Here is a 15,963-nt window from a genome sequence, read left to right on the forward strand (position 1 = left end):
CTTAGAATCTTTTTAAGTAGAATACTACGCAGTATGACCTCCTTGATGACGTGGCGTTCCTGTTCCCGTTTTGCCCCTTCTAAAAATTAACGTTCCCGTTTCTGTTCCCATTTCCATTCCCGTTCCGACATTTTCCGCAACTATGCTGCCATAAGCTCTTTCTCATATACTAGAGCATGTAGCTCATGATCCTTGAGGCTTCGGCTCTCAAATGCTACTGTATGATGCTCTTGGTTAAGCACAGCTCCAATGCAATCCCCAAAAGCATCGCAATGAACTTCAAAAGGTTTTTGAAGATCCGAAACTATGAGAACTGGTTCTTGAGTCACAAGAAACTTAATTCTTTCAAAGGCTTGTAGTTGCCTTGATCCCCAGCGAAAAGGCATTCGCTTCTTAGTAAGGTCATGTAGAGGAGATGCAACATATAAAAAACCCCGTACGAACCTCCTATAGTATGAACATAGGCCCAAGAAACTTCTAACTTCATGTACAAAAGTAGGTGTAGGCCAATCAACAATGACTCGAATCTTCTCAAGATCCATTCTCACCAAATTGTGAGAAACAATATGGCCCAAGTAATGAATTTCTGAAAGGAAGAATTCACTCTTCTTAGCATTGACCTATAGTCTATGCTTGCAAAGCTCTTGAAAAACGATAGATAGATGTTTTCTATGCTCTTCCTCAAACCGTGAAAATATTAGAATGTCATCAAAGAAGGCACCTGTGAACTTTGAGTGAGTTCTCAAAATTCTCTCCATCATTCGGTTGAATGTGGCGGGTGCATAAGTCAAACCAAATGGCATGACTAAAAACTCGTATAGTCCAAATGTTGTACAAAAAGCTGTCTTATGAACATCTTCAGGTGCTATCCGTATATGCTGATAGCCGCCCTTGAGATCAATGCGACTAAAGATACTAGTCCCTTGCAACTTATCCTAGATATCATCTATCCTTGGGATAGGAAAATGATTCTTGATTGTAATCTTGTTCAAAGATCTGTAGTCTATGCACATACGAAAAGAACCATCTTTCTTTTGAACAAGTAAGACTGGAGAACCGTATGGAGAAGAGCTAGGTTGAACTAACCCTTTTTCCAACAGTTCGTTTACTTGTTTTAGGATCTCCTCTTGCTGACTTGCACTTACTCGGTAAGGCGATTGGTTAGATGGTGAACTAACTGGGATAAGATCAATTGTGTGATCTTCCAGGCACTTAGGAGGTAACTCTCCTGGCTGTTAATCGCTAAAACAATCTTCATATTATTTAACAAAATCATGTCTGGCTTGATCAATTGAAGAGAGGGGTTCTTTTAAAGTCTGAGACTTAGAAACATTAGTTAGTATTATGTATTCATTAGAGACATCAAGTGCCCTTGAGTCATCAGCTTCTTTTGACTCTCTCACAAAAATCATGTACGCAAAAATAGCTTTCTTCACTTCTTTAGAAATGCTAACATGACTAACCATTGGCACAAGCCAATCTCCAACATCAACAATGCATACTACGTTCCAACCCTTGAATTGAAATGCAAGGGTCTTCTTAATAAAATCGGGAAGAGGTCTAATCTTGTAATGCCAAGGCATGCCTAAAATAACATCACAGTTACCAATGGGTGCAAGTAGAAAAGATTCTTGGTCACGGTAATCCCCAATTCTAAGATTCAACTTTCCCTGGATAGGAGTAGAATTGATTGTAAGTCCTTCAAATGTCGAACCTGATCCAATTGGTGCTCCCAATCGATCCGGTGGAATTTGTAGTCTTTCAACAGTATCTGCTAATACAAAATTATCTGTGGACCCTAGATAAAAGAGTATCAAAACTCATTGATTGTTGAGTGTCCCCCAACCCTTTAAGAGTTGTCTTTTCTTCTCATTTGAATGAGTGTTAGCTTGCACATCCAAAATACAATTTGAGGATGGCGAAGGAGGATCTTTAACCACATTTGCTTCCTTTCTTTTGTGAGGACAATCAGGCTTCATATGCCCTAACTCACCACAAAGAAAGCACCTTCCTTCATCTTTGTACTTTTGTATCTCAGAGGATGAGAGATACTTGTGCTTCTTCTTGTTACCCTTTGGCTTTGAATATTGGTCATGGATAAAGATAGGTCTTCTTTGATTAGTCCTGCCTCTTGGTTGATCATAGAGCTGCTCTTGTCTAGCTCTATAAGAACTCGTCTCCAACTTTCGAGATGTACCAGATGTATACAAACTTTCGGCTATGATGGCAGACTCCATCATGCGAGATAAGGTTTCATATGGATACACCTTCATGGTTCTGTGTAAATGAGGGAGTAGGCCAGCTTCAAACTTCATTTTCTTCTCTTCATTGCTGATCTCCATGAAAGGAGTAACCTTGAGAAGAGTAGACCAAAACTTTTCCACATAACTAGTGACCTTCTCATGCTCTTTCTAACTTAGCCAATTCCACTCCTTCTTGACATCATTCTCAAAATCAGGAGGCAAGAACTGAGCATAAAACTTCTTCTTGAACTTTTCCCAAGTCGTAGGATTCCTTCTCTCCAAAATGAGAGTCAACCACCACTTGCTAGAGGTGTCTTTCAAGTGCATGCCTACATACTTGAGCTTGGACTTTTCTGAGAAATTACCATCAGAAAAAGCAACTTCAAATTGCCTGACAAAAGCTAATGCCTTAGCAGGATCTCTCTTACCGGAGAAAGAGTCAAACTTATGTCCTTATCCCTAGAATTGAAAGTCTTAGTCTTCTTAAGCTTGCTCCTCTTATGGTCCCTCTTTATCCGTTTGCAGATTGCACGAGACTTAGAACCAAGAGAGTAAAAACTAAAAGACGATGAGGAAGGGGAGGAACTTGAGTAATCAGGGGAGTAGCTAGTTACTGAGGGAGATGACTCCCTCTATATCTGCCTCACTCGAGGTGAGATCTTTTTACTCTTCTTGACCCGAGAGTCCTTCCTTCTAGGAAGCTTCTCTGCAATTGGATGCTTTGCATCTTCACCATTAATTGATGCAATGGTGTTTCCTCCAGTATCACCATCTTTTGGAGGATTCGGTCCTTCATAAGTAGCTTCTTCCCTTGCCCTTAAGCTGTCAATGTAAAAGAGGCAATTCTCACAGCAAACTAAATAACTAGAAAATACAAGAATACATCAAATATGCCAAAGAAACCATAGCCAAGGTGGCTAGGCATGAAAATGTATTGCCATGAATGGCTGAGAATCAAAGATGAATGCTGCAACAAGATACTCACCTCTTGCTATGGTGGACATAGGTATACATCCCTATGATAGGTGGGAGAAAGGATCCCTCAATCTTGTATTCTTCAAAATGGCAAAAAGATCCCTCACATGTTACATCTCCACCCTTTTATACCAAACCCTCACATATCCTAGACTAAGGTATTTTATGCTTTATTACAAGCCATCCCGGCCTAGAAGAGCTTTGTCCTCAAAGCTGAATTGGGAACAAATTATAAGGATGATTACAAGGATAGCTTGAAGCATATGGAATCATGCTGAAGTAGAGCTCTTATGTTGATGAAGAATCAAAAAGTTGATGAAGAAATGACCATGTAAATGGAACACACTGCTGTAAGCTGTCCAAAACAGGCTGTATACAAAATCTGCCATATCTTGAGCTTGAAATGTCTGATTTCCATGTGCTATATGTAGAAATGTAGAAGACAACATGTAGTATCCAGTCATGCCTTCAAAATCAAATTTTGATGAAGATAAGGCAATTAACTTTCCGACATGAAATTATTACAGCAAGCTGTTTACTGTTCTGTTCATGAACTGTCCTCTTGTAAAAGCCATGGAAATTGCTCTGAGTATGATACTTGTTGCCAAGAAGATTCTTCGATAGGCAAACCTTTCCATTTGATAAGGTATTCCACAATAATTCGGTTCCTTAGAACCTCCTCCCTCTTACCAATAATCTTTTCGGGCTCATAGATGATCAAATCATCATCATCCAAGGGAGGGAGTTCTTCAAGAACTTGAATTTGGGAACCAACATACTTTTTAAGCTGAGACACATGAAAAACATTATGAATTCTTGTGCTTGAAGGTAAATCAAGCTGATAAGCAAGATCCCCAACTCATTTGACAATGCGGTAAGGACCATAAAATCTATGAGCAAGTTTATTGTGCGCTCCTTTGAGAGAAGCATATCGTGACTTGGGAACTTTCAAGAATACCCAATCGTCTTCCTCAAACTCCACATGTCTTCTTTTCTTATCTGCATAGGTTTTCATGGTCTCTTGAGCTTTCCAAATGTCGTCCTTGCATTGCTTCATAAGAGTTTCCATCTTTTCTAACTCCTCACGAGCCTGTGGATTCACATCTTCATGGAATAAAGCGAAGGGTACTTGCACTTTGTAACCATATAGAGCTTCAAAAGGAGACATTCCAATACTCATATGATAAGTATTGTTATAGCAAAACTCCGCAAGGTGAAGCCAATGGTCCAAGCATTTTGTATGTCATGGCAAAAGTGCCGCAAGTATACCTCTAACCATTTGTTAACTCTTTCTATTTACCCATCGGTTTGCGGATGGTATGCTATACTAGGAGTTAATAGAGTCCCCATTGAAGATAATAAACTCCTCCAAAAGCTACCCATAAACTTAGTGTCTCAATCAGACACAATCTTCATTGCAATGCATTCCATGAAGCTTGAAGATAGATTCCATAAATTGTTCAGCCACTTGCTTTGCTGTAAATTGAGCTTTGGTAGGGATGAAATGGGCTGATTTAGTCAACCGGTCTACCACCACATAAATGCTATTCCATCCATGCTTTATTGTAGGTAATCCCACAATAAAATCCATGGTAATATCAATCCACTTACCATGAGGAATAGGAAGTGGCTGAAGTAAGCCGCTGGGTAGAAGAGAAGAGTCCTTGTTTTATTGGCATAGAAGACATTGCATAGCAAAATCCTTGACATCCCTCCAAATACCCTTCCAATAGAAGCTCTTATGGATATTATCAAAGGTTTTGAACAGCCCATGGTGTCCCGCTAAAGGCGAAGAGTGCATCTCATGCAAAATACGGTCTTTGAAAGAAGATTGTGGTGTCAAGTAGACTCTACCATGATACCATAGGAGACCGTTAGCCATTTGAAATCGGAATACTCTTTTCCTTTCCCTTGCTGAAATTCCTTCATCATCTTTGATGCTCACTCATCAAGCAAATACTCTTCTTGAATATCATTGATCCAATCCTTATGCACAATTGAAATTGTAGAGATGGAGCATGCCCACATTCTTGATAAAGCATCCGCTACAATGTTGTCTTTTCCAATCATATAGGATATTTCAAAATCATAGCTTTGAAGAGTAGCTAGCCACCTCCGTTGTTTAGGAGACAAATTTTGTTGGGAAAGGAAATATTTCAGCACACGGTGGTCGCTTTTAACCTTGAAATGGCTGCCATATATATAATGATGCCACTTTTTAATAGCATGCAAAATTGCCAACATCTCTTGTTCATAGACATGTAGTTGCCGCTCCTTATCATCAAGCTTGCGACTCTCATATGCTATAACTCCATGGTCTTGATAGAGACCAGCCCCAACTCCTCTTCCACTAGAATCCACGCATATAGTGAATTCCTTAGAGAAATCCGGGCAAACAAGAATAGGTGTTGAAATTATGAGAGATTTCAGCTCGTTAAAACTCTTGTCACCTATGGAGTCCCAAAAGAAAGACTCTTTCTTCAGCCTATCAGTTAGAGGAGCTGCCACATGAGCATAATTTTTTATAAATCTTCTATAAAATGATGATAATCCAAGGAATCCCCGCAAAGAGGTAGAAGAAGTCAGTGTAGGCCATTCTTTGACACACTTGACTTTGTTAGGATCCACTCTTATCCCTTTTTCTCCCACAATGTGACCTAAATATTTCACCACTTCTTCTATGAAAGAACACTTTGACATTTTGACAGAGTGTGTGTCTTCTTAATATGTCAAAGACCTCTCGTACATGCATCAAATGCTCCTCCTTGGACTTGCTATAAATGAGAATGTCATCAAAAAATACTAGGAATGTTTTGTATAAGAGAGGCTGCAATATTTTATTCATGAGAGCTTGAAAAGTGGCGGGGGCATTTGAGAGCCCAAATGGCATGACCAAGAAGTGGTATAGCCCTCTTTCGGTCCTAAAGGCTGTTTTATACTCATGTCCTTCCTTCATTCAAATTTGGTAATAGCCCGAACGAAGATCAATCTTGGTGAAGACCTTTGCATCCTTAAGTTCATCCAAGAGATCGTCAATACGTGGAATCAGGTATCTATTCTTCACCGTGGATTTGTTCAACTCTCTATAATCAATGCACATGCGGAAAGATCCATCCTTCTTCTTTACCAAGAGCACGGGAGAGGCAAAACGGAGATTGACTTCGCCGAATTAGACCCATTTGCAGCAACTCTTTGACTTGTCACTCCACCTCTTTCCTTTCAAACTTTGATAAGCAATAGGGAGGTTTGTTAATGGGCTTGGTATTAGGCAACAAATCAATAGGATGGTCAATCTCTCACTTTGGAGGCAAAGATGATGGTGGCTGAAATAAATCTTTGTACTCCTCCAATAGCTCTTCCAACCTTGGATCCTTTTTCTTTGAAAAAGAGAATGGCTGATTTGATGGCTGCTCTTCATCTACTTTTGCAAGCAAAAGAGTGAAGATACATAATCGTGCATTAATTTCTTTTCTTAATTTCTTCATGGATATGAGTTCCAACTGTTTTTTACTAATGCCCTTCAATTCTATATGTTGTCCATTCCATTTGAACTCCATTTGCATGCTCTCTAAGTCCAATGAAAATTTTCAAATGGACTTTAATCAATCACAGCCAATAACAATATCAATAGGACCCATTTCCAAAGTAATTAAGTCCACTTGTATGGTACATGAAGGAGATAGAGTAATAGAAGTTTGTAGGCGCACTTCATTGCTTAACTCATAAGCTCCATTCGCAACTTGGATCTTCAATGGCACTTGCATTTGTTGAGGTAACAATTTCAGCCCATGTAAAGACTTGGTATTTATAAAGCTATGGATGCTACCTGTGTCTATCAAGAGATGAACCGCTTTGCCATTGACCAGCCCTTCAAGTCGAAGAGCATTTTCTCCCTTACAACCGGTCCATGCATCATGAGAAATGGCACACAAAGAACTACCCGGATTGAAAGGAAAGCTGTCCACAATGTCATAAAACTCATCATTGGTTCTACCATCCTCATCATGCATATCTTCAACCATAGGGTTTGCATCCACTTGAAACACATTTGCCTCTTGATTCTCTTGTCCTTCATCTTTATCCGATTCATCAATGATGACAAAATTGAGCTTGCTATTTTTAGATTTACATTTCAGCCTATGGTCTTGTGTCCACTTCTCTCCACACTTAAGGCATAAACCTTTGGCATGCATGTCCCGAATTTGATCATTAGAAAGGACCTTGCTATAAGTGCTGTTTGGAGATCCTTTTTGTGTATTTTCAGACCTTGAAAAATTCTGTTTTGCTTCAGCCATATTTCTGAAATTTTGCCCCTATCTTTGTGCATAATTTCCACCCTGTTTTGAGGTATAAACAGTAGGAAAGATTGGTACTTTGCTATTACAACTGTTAGGATTATTATACCCCCTATTTTCTTGCCTAAAAGTGTCCTTTGGCTGGCTGAAATAAGCTCCAAACTTCGAGGACTGATTTGAGGAAGAATACCTTGCACCTTTAGACTGAAAACCCCTTGAATCCTTTATTTATTTCTGTCCATACCTTTCAGCATATTGAATAGCATCATGAATGCTCTTGGGCTGCATTGCATCTACTTCCGAAGAAAGGCCCAGATCTAAACCAAAGATATACTTGTTTAATTTTGCCATATCATCAATTCCATCAATGTACATAGAGGTTGAGGAACATATTGAAGTAGTCACGCACGGACATGCCTCTTTGTTGAAGATCATACCATCTTCGTTGCAACTTTTCCTTTTCCATTGGAGAAACAAACACCTCAAACATTGCCTTTTTAAAATCTTCACATGAAGCAAAAATATGACCAACTCTTTGCATGTATCTCCACCATGTATGAGCGTACCCTTCAAGATGGAGTGCCGCAAAGTAGATCTTAGCTTCATCATGGCGAGGAAAAAGAGTGACGTACATCTCTAGTTTGTTCACCCATTCTTCTAACTCCGTTGGAGATGCATTATTCCCCTTGAAGTTGGAAATAGTGTTCTCTTTGTATTCTCTCTCATTATATGTGGGCTAAGAATTGTTAGAATGTTATCCAAAAGATGGTTGTCTCCAAGGTTCCCTATGCATTGAATCCCTTCCAAAGGAATTTGGTCTAGAAGCATTACCACCTTGATTTTGTTAATTAAATCCAAATGAATGATGTTGTCCACTATTGGACTGACCATAGATTGTGTTCTCTTTGTTAGTTATGTCTTGAAATGACCTTCTTTCTTCAAGTCTTCCATGAAACTCTTCATTATCCATTTCTCTTAAGTCTTCATCCTTTTCCATATTCCCCATTGACTTAGAAAGTTGTTCAAATCCATCATGCATTCCAATGCTCATCATATGTAGCTCATTTGAAAGTGTAAGATCCCCAAAAGGTTCATGGAATGCTTGGTTCTCTTCATTTCCAAGTTGCACACTATGGGCATTACCAACACTTACACAATCATCATGTTGGTCTTGATTTCGGGCTTCATTAGTGTTATTTTGTTCATTGGCATACTCTCTAACGTCTTCTTAAATTGTCTCCATCACCTGGTCTTTCCTTTTGCCTTTGGCCATTGGAAATGGTTATAGTAACAATGGACTGTCAATCACAAAATCCCTTGTATCTCTCAAAGTATTATACTTCAATCCCGATGCTTAATAGCTCCAAAGAAACCTTATGATGTAGGGATATACCAGATTTGAAGAGATTTCAACTTGGGATGAAGGTCTTAGGTGAAATACTGACAAGCAGTGAATCCCTGTTTTGCTGTCCAGGTGCTGTCCAACTGTACCCACTGTCACTAAAACTGAAATATCTTGAGCTACAGATGTCAGATCGCTGAACTACCTAATTCAAATCGAAGCTTATTATGCCCTCTATCCAACAAGCTATCAAGCTCCAATTATGGATCTATACAGAATTTTCTGTAATAAGATCTTTACTGCTGTCCTGGAATTTCCTGCAACCTGTCAACAACCTGTAAGTGCCCTGTTTGGACCTGTAGGAGTTCCCTGTGTAATAATAAACCCTGCAAACCAAAGTATGAAATGCCCTGTTCTTGTTGTGCCAATAGAACTTCTAACACCTGTAATTCCCCGATGTAACTGAAATGTCTCTGCCAATCATTGTCAAATGGATGTACCTGCACCTAAACTTGAAAAGTACGTGGGCTCCGAGACTACGGAAGATGTGCAAAGTTCCTCCCATGCCGGGTTGTGCACCCCATCACGGTCATAATTAGGAAGGGAGAGTCACCTCTCTTTTGTCTTCCCAACTCGCCTGGCATCCACTTTTCCTCACGGGTATTGACATGGCAAGTACATTCTAGGCTAAGAAAACAATGATGCTATGCATAGACCGAAAAAGTCTTTGATTCTTTGATGAAATGCAAGTGGGAAATGGAAAAATTTGCTAAAATTGAAAGAGCTATGGATAGGGAATTACCCTTTGCAGTGACTCACTGCTTTTACAATATCCCACTTACCATTTTCATTGGCATTTTTCAGTCCTAAGCATCAATGTTAGCTCAACCAAGTCAAGTACAAGTTAGGCACAAAATATGAGCAATGAATCACTCTACGCAATCATTTGGGCATCAATTTATGAATGGACAGAGATGGGAAATCAGTAAGTAACATCAATTAGCCCTAGATTGAGTTCTCATGCTATCTAAGAGCAAATTTAGAAGCTCAAATTGTTCAATATCTCTCTTATCAACAATAAGACTTAGCTCAACAATAGGATGGAAAGAGAGATTTAACAATGAGCAATAGGAATACCTCTTGATTGTTGATGAAGAATGGTAGATGAACCACCATCAATCAATACTCCATGAAATCCATCATCAAATTGATCCAAGTTGAAGAGTAGAGGCTCAGCTTCAAGGAAAAATTTGTCCTATAATGATTGTTTCTATGTAACATAACCATTAATCCAAAAGAGAGCTCCAAGAGAATCTAATGCTTGAGGAGATATCCATAATGCTTTTAGGAGAAGATGCTTTGAGCCTTGAAGAATCCAAATTATTGATAGAATCAAGAATTGATGAAGATACCATATACTCAAGGATTCAAGAGAGTGAAAATGCTCTCAATCTTGATGAAATGCTCCAATGTAGACCGATTCTTGATATAGTAGAATCAATGAGACCTTCGTGAAGTTGTAGAGTACAAAAGCCCCATGGTTTGAGCCTTGTAAGACCAAAATTATTTAAAGAATTGAGTGGCTGCCCTGTTTTTTCCCAAATTTGAGAAGAAGAGTTGCTCCAATCTTGACAAAAGCCTTCAATGTCGGATCCTTGAGGTGTGGGGAAGCTTCAAGAAGCAAGAAAGTTCAAAAGCCACATGAAATCTTGAAGAAATTTGAAGAAGTTTCATGCTGTCCCAAACCTGCCATAGCTAGGGTTTCATAAGAGTTTATAGCTCAAATGTCAGTGAAGAAGAAGATGTTTGAGGTCAAGATCTTCAAGTTAATGCTCCAAATAGTCCCCTTCATAAGCCATAGCTCATATACTTGATGCATAAGCTTCTCATTTTAGAGGGCAAGAGTCTGAAAATCAGCGCAATTTGCGTTGATTTCCAGCATGACCACGTGGCATGAAAGCTCTCCAAGATGATTATCAAATGTAAGCCCTGGGCAAGGAGAATCAAATGAAGGATGCTTAAAAGGTCATTGAAGCCTGGGAAAAGAGAAAGGAGAAGATTTTGGCCATCGAAGCTCAATGGAAGCTTTGGAAGAGAGAGAAGACCCTGTCTCTTCAAAAAGTAGTGAAACATTTAGTCTCTTCCAACTCCCTGTAGCCCATTTTTGAACCAAGGACCTCCAAAATACCCTGCCAAATGGTCACGACCTGCTAAACTTGAAAGATCTCCACCATTTTTCCCTGGATCTTGGTCAAATGCTTCAAAATAACCATGGTTTGCTGAAGAAGAACCTATTTAGTCACAGTTATGGTGTAACCAAACCCTGTAACTAAATCTTTAACTGCAGTTCCCTGTTTTTAATGTTTGAAACTGGATAGTGACATGAAATTGACCTTGCTCATGGATCAAAGCAAAGCTCCGATACCAATGTAAAAGAGGCAATTCTCACAACGAACAAAATAACTGGAAAATACAAGAATACACCAAATATGCCAAAGAAACCATAGCCAAGGTGGCTAGGCATGAAAATGTGTTGCCATGAATTGCTGAGAATCAAAGATGAATGCTGCAACAAGATACTTACCTCTTGCTATGGTGGACATAGGTACACACCCCTATGATAGGTGGGAGGAAGGATCCCTCAATCTTGTATTCTTCAAAATGGCAAAAAGATCCCTCACATGTTACATCTCCACCCTTTCATACCAAACCCTCACATATCCTAGACTAAGGTATTTTATGCTTTATTACAGTCAATCAATTGATGTACTTCGGGAATTTCCAACAAGCTACGGTACTCTATCAATTGAGCATGTAATTGCTCACTTGTAGATGTTCATCAATTGCCATCTTTACCTTCTTCTTGCAAGAATCGCCTTTACTTTGAGAAAAGCAAAGAGACTTGCTCTGATACCACTTTTATAATATCCGAGATACACGCTCTACTTTCTTATATACTTAAAATATATATGGTGAAGATTATGCTAGCGCAAAGAAAGAACAGATGAGAGAAAAGAAAAATGTAAAGAGAGAGAGAGAGAGAGAGAAATTGACAACACACCAGGGACTGAAAGAATAGGCCAGTCCCCCCCCCCCCCTTGTGGAGTTATATTATTGACAAGGAGCAAGCTCCTCCGTTACACATAAACCAGTTCTTACTTGTAGATCTTGAAGACAATATCACGGTTCATTGCACGGTATACAACCGGCTAACACTTGCACAACTTGAAAGTTGGTGCCTTTTGATTCTTCATGAGTCTCCTCCTCTCCTACGCAATATGTGTAGGGCTCTCCTCTTGGCGCTTGATTTCAGCAGAGCTTCCGCAACACTTGCACATTCTCTTCTCCTCTTAGAACTTGATTTCAACGGCGCTTCCACAGCACTTGATTTCAGCAGAGTTTCCACAGCACTTGCACCTTCTCTTCTCCTCTTGGAACTTGATTACAAAGTGATGCTCCCTTCACCTCTCTCACACCCAAGGAGAGCCTCCTCTTTTATAGGCTTTCAAGAGCTTCTCTTCTTAGAGAGAGACTTGAGTTGATCTTTATGCAAGATGTGGCTGTTCCAAGATCTACTCTGTAGTACCAATTTCGAGATAGCTCTCTGTGTGTTGCTCGGATGAAAAAACGTCCAACACAAAAGTTGTAGATCTCGTTGTTCCGATAGCTCACGTGAGCCATTTTTAGAGATCGTCTTTCTATTGCGAGATATTTTAAAAATGGATTCACCATGTCTTTTTTTTTAAAACAGCTTCTCAAACTTGTACTCTTAACTTGTGGTCCATGCAACCACCTTAAGGAGAGTTCATCAAATTGCCTTGGGCCTCAAGCTTAAGATTGACTTCCACACAAAAGCTTGTGTTATTTTAGACCTTAGAAAGAGAAAATCACTTCTCTCCTCACTTCCAAAGGATCATGTTTCTCGTCTTTCTTAGTGAGAGAATTACCTCTCTCGTCTTTCTTAATGAAAGAAAATATCTTAAACCTTGACTTGTAAGGGAGAGGATGACCCCAAATGAATGCAATGCTCATTACACACAAGTAAACGTTCCCAAGCATCCCCGGATGCACACATAAATACATATACACAACGCTAATGTACTTCCTTTTCTTAGAACTTAATCCATCTTCATTTATGTGTAACTCCTTGGTTCTTGTGTATACTCTTACACTTGGCAAACACTTCTTTCCCCCTTCATAACTTGTACTGCTTGTACTAGATATCCCCGTCACAGTGCTCTAATCACCCCATTAAGTGATGCACTAGGAATATTGGTCTTTAAATGGTCTCATGGCCATGCTAGATCATCATCAACACTTAAAGAAAAGTAAGTCATTGATTTATTGGCATAAATTTATTAACTAGAGAATGTGTAATAAGCAATCAATTTAGTGACAGAATACAATCGACGGAATCAATCAGCTCATAGTCCAGATCCATTTGTTGAAGTCAACATGGGGGTGTCTTTGTCCTCTTACATCAAACTAGTTTGAAGCTTTGGATTATGAAAACTTTGTGGATAGTGATGACTATTCCTGGATGGTCTGGACCTTTCATTTAAAGTCCAGGATACAGAATTTTTGGTGTTTCTGAAGAGTGAATTCAATTTGCAGAATACCAGTCAGAAAAGAAAGTTGAACTTTTGAGATCTGACAGCTTTCTATGGTCTGCAAGAAGCAAGGAATAAGGAGACAAACCGATGCTCCATACACTCACTAAACAACATGAAGTAGCGGAGTGCAAAACAGAACTATGTTGTGAGATGTTTTAACTCATGAATAATTTTTGAAAAGCAGCTGTCAACACAGCTGTATGCATCCTTAACAGGGTTCTAACAAAGGCCATCAAATGGAAAAGCTGTTAAGGTTTACTATGATAAAAAGCCATCAGTTTCTCATTTAAGAATCTTTGAATGTTCCGTTCACATGGGTATACCAGCTGAAATCACCAATGAAGACAAACTGTCTTGTCTTGCCTTCCAAGCATCACAATCTTCCCCAACTCTCTCTTGTGATGCAAAGCTCTTAAGATTTGTTGTCCTTCAATGGAAGTGTGTTCATGAAATGAAATGACTTCCATTTTACATGTGAGAATTCAATCAAACCTAACAGTACCCCAATGGTATGATTGCTGTGCATCACCCCACATTCACATCTAAGGAGGCAAATTCATGCTTCACCCATTGGCTTCTCCATAGAAGACCTGCTTGCAGTGACCCCACCACTACACTATGGAGAGGAACACACTAGAAGGGTTTGGTGTAGCATTGCCACTTGGCCAATCATGAATTTTGACTCGCCAATGATTCCTTTCCAATTCGGTATTTATCTATTCATTCTGTTGTAAAGCTCATTCATACGCTTGAGGCCATGTTATTGTTGCCTGCATCACTACCTGGGTTTTTCTACTAGACCCTCAGTCTAATATCAAACTGAGTAGAAAACTCACAAAACTCTCCTTGAGTAACTCATGGCCCATCCCTTTCCAAAAGAAAATTTACATGCCTGACCTCTTGAATGTGTTCACTCCAGAATGATTGATTTGCTGCCGTTTGTCAGAAACTGTATAGCAATAAGAAGTTCTATTTTAGGCAGAAGAGCTTACCGTTTTGGAAAATGTCAGATTGTATTCAACACACAGCTGCTTCGCAATCTCCTGCACACTCAACACACCAAGGCAAAAGAACCAGAGTAACAATGTCATCCCTCACAATCCTAAAGCACTCTCTCCTGCTAATGGCACCTGCTCACATTGGCAGGTTTCCAAATCATGCAGTGCAACAAACTTACCTTGAGAGCAGAATTGTCATCTGTGTGAAGTAGCCCATTAAGCCTAACCTGACAAAAGACAATCAAAACAACCTTTAATATGAATGTTGCATATAACCTTCAGAAACCAATCTAAGGTTTGGTATAACGAAGATTTGTGCTAGTACCTCTCTCTCTTTCTCTCCCCTCTTCCCCCCCCCCCCCCCCCCGTTTCTTCTTCCATTGCTCCCCCTCCACATAATGTTTCATACTATCCAGCTGAGGCCACCAGAAGACCCATACAGACAGCATACACAATAGCCACACAGACCAGAACCCCAGCTAACCATCACATGGAAAATCCACCTGCTCATGCTTGACCTCACATCAACACTAGACTCGAGGTAAGAGGAGAGATACTAAACAACACTACTGAGATATTTCCAGCCAAATGCTTCCAACCACCAGAGGTCCTTCTGACCACTTATCAGTGGACAGCTCTTTACTTATATCCACATATACTCCAATTTCAAAGGAATACCAGTTGAATAGATTAAACAAGTGAGCAACATGTAATTGATTGCATATGTGCATGACACTATGAGGCTACGGTATGGAAGAATATCAACACGGAGAGAGAATGGAAGAAAGAGACTGAAATAAATGCAGAGAATGAAAGGAAAAATCTGCACTGATCTGAAAATGGAATGCTAATACAATCTGGACTGATAAGTCCTTGCACGCAGCCTGAAGCATCAATGAGGGCACCGGATCAGGTACAAACCAATACTTAGAATTGGTAATAAAAAACAAATCAAAATCTCCAAGGTTTGTGAAAGGAGGCGGAGGGAGACCATTTGAACCAAAAGGAGTATGCAAATGTTTTTGCTCCACAAGCACGCGAATTATCCCATGAACCAATAATATCAATAGCATAAGAGCTTAACATGTCGACAAGCCATTATGATGTGCGTGTGTGTGGTGGGGTGTGTGTGTGTGTGTGTGTGTGGTGGTGGTGTAGGGGGGGTTGTGGTGTCATGAGTACGTGTATTTTTGAAACCTCACTTAACATGTGGATTAATTTTTAATCACATGGTTAAGTAAATGTTGCACATGTGAGGTATAATTGGGGTCAGAGCAAATTTACAAGCCCAGGACCCGAGGAAATCACGGGATGTCAAAGGCAAAAGTTACTATAAGTTATGCCGCACATGCACTTGGTGGTATCTGCTACCAGTTATTGGCCTAGGTCATTCGTTTGGCCATAAGTGTTAATTGATGACACTAGAGAAGTGGCCTTTAGGGAATGTTTACCTAGCCAATTTAATTATTGGCCAATCAGATTATTTTTCAGGGCACC

The 15,963-nt window shown here is 39.7% G+C and overlaps 1 protein-coding gene across 4 annotated transcripts in view; it reads right to left on the reverse strand.

Annotated features, from left to right (window-relative positions):
- ORC4 (origin recognition complex subunit 4) overlaps positions 1-15,963 on the reverse strand; it is a 50,176-nt gene that overhangs the window by 14,997 nt on the left and 19,216 nt on the right. For 3 of the 4 annotated variants that reach the window (XM_087682174.1, XM_087682176.1, XM_087682177.1), the window contains exons 4-5: positions 14,646-14,693; positions 14,461-14,511 (exon numbers count right to left, since the gene is read on the reverse strand). In XM_087682174.1, coding sequence (XP_087538300.1) covers positions 14,461-14,511; positions 14,646-14,693 — 99 coding nt within the window. The remainder of the gene's footprint in view (positions 1-14,460; positions 14,512-14,645; positions 14,694-15,963) is intronic. The other variant, XM_087682175.1, reaches the window with a different exon arrangement.

Source organism: Lygodium microphyllum, chromosome 7, assembly GCF_053477565.2.
Source record: "Lygodium microphyllum isolate KBCC chromosome 7, Lygodium_microphyllum_v1.1.10, whole genome shotgun sequence".
NCBI lineage: Eukaryota > Viridiplantae > Streptophyta > Polypodiopsida > Schizaeales > Lygodiaceae > Lygodium > Lygodium microphyllum.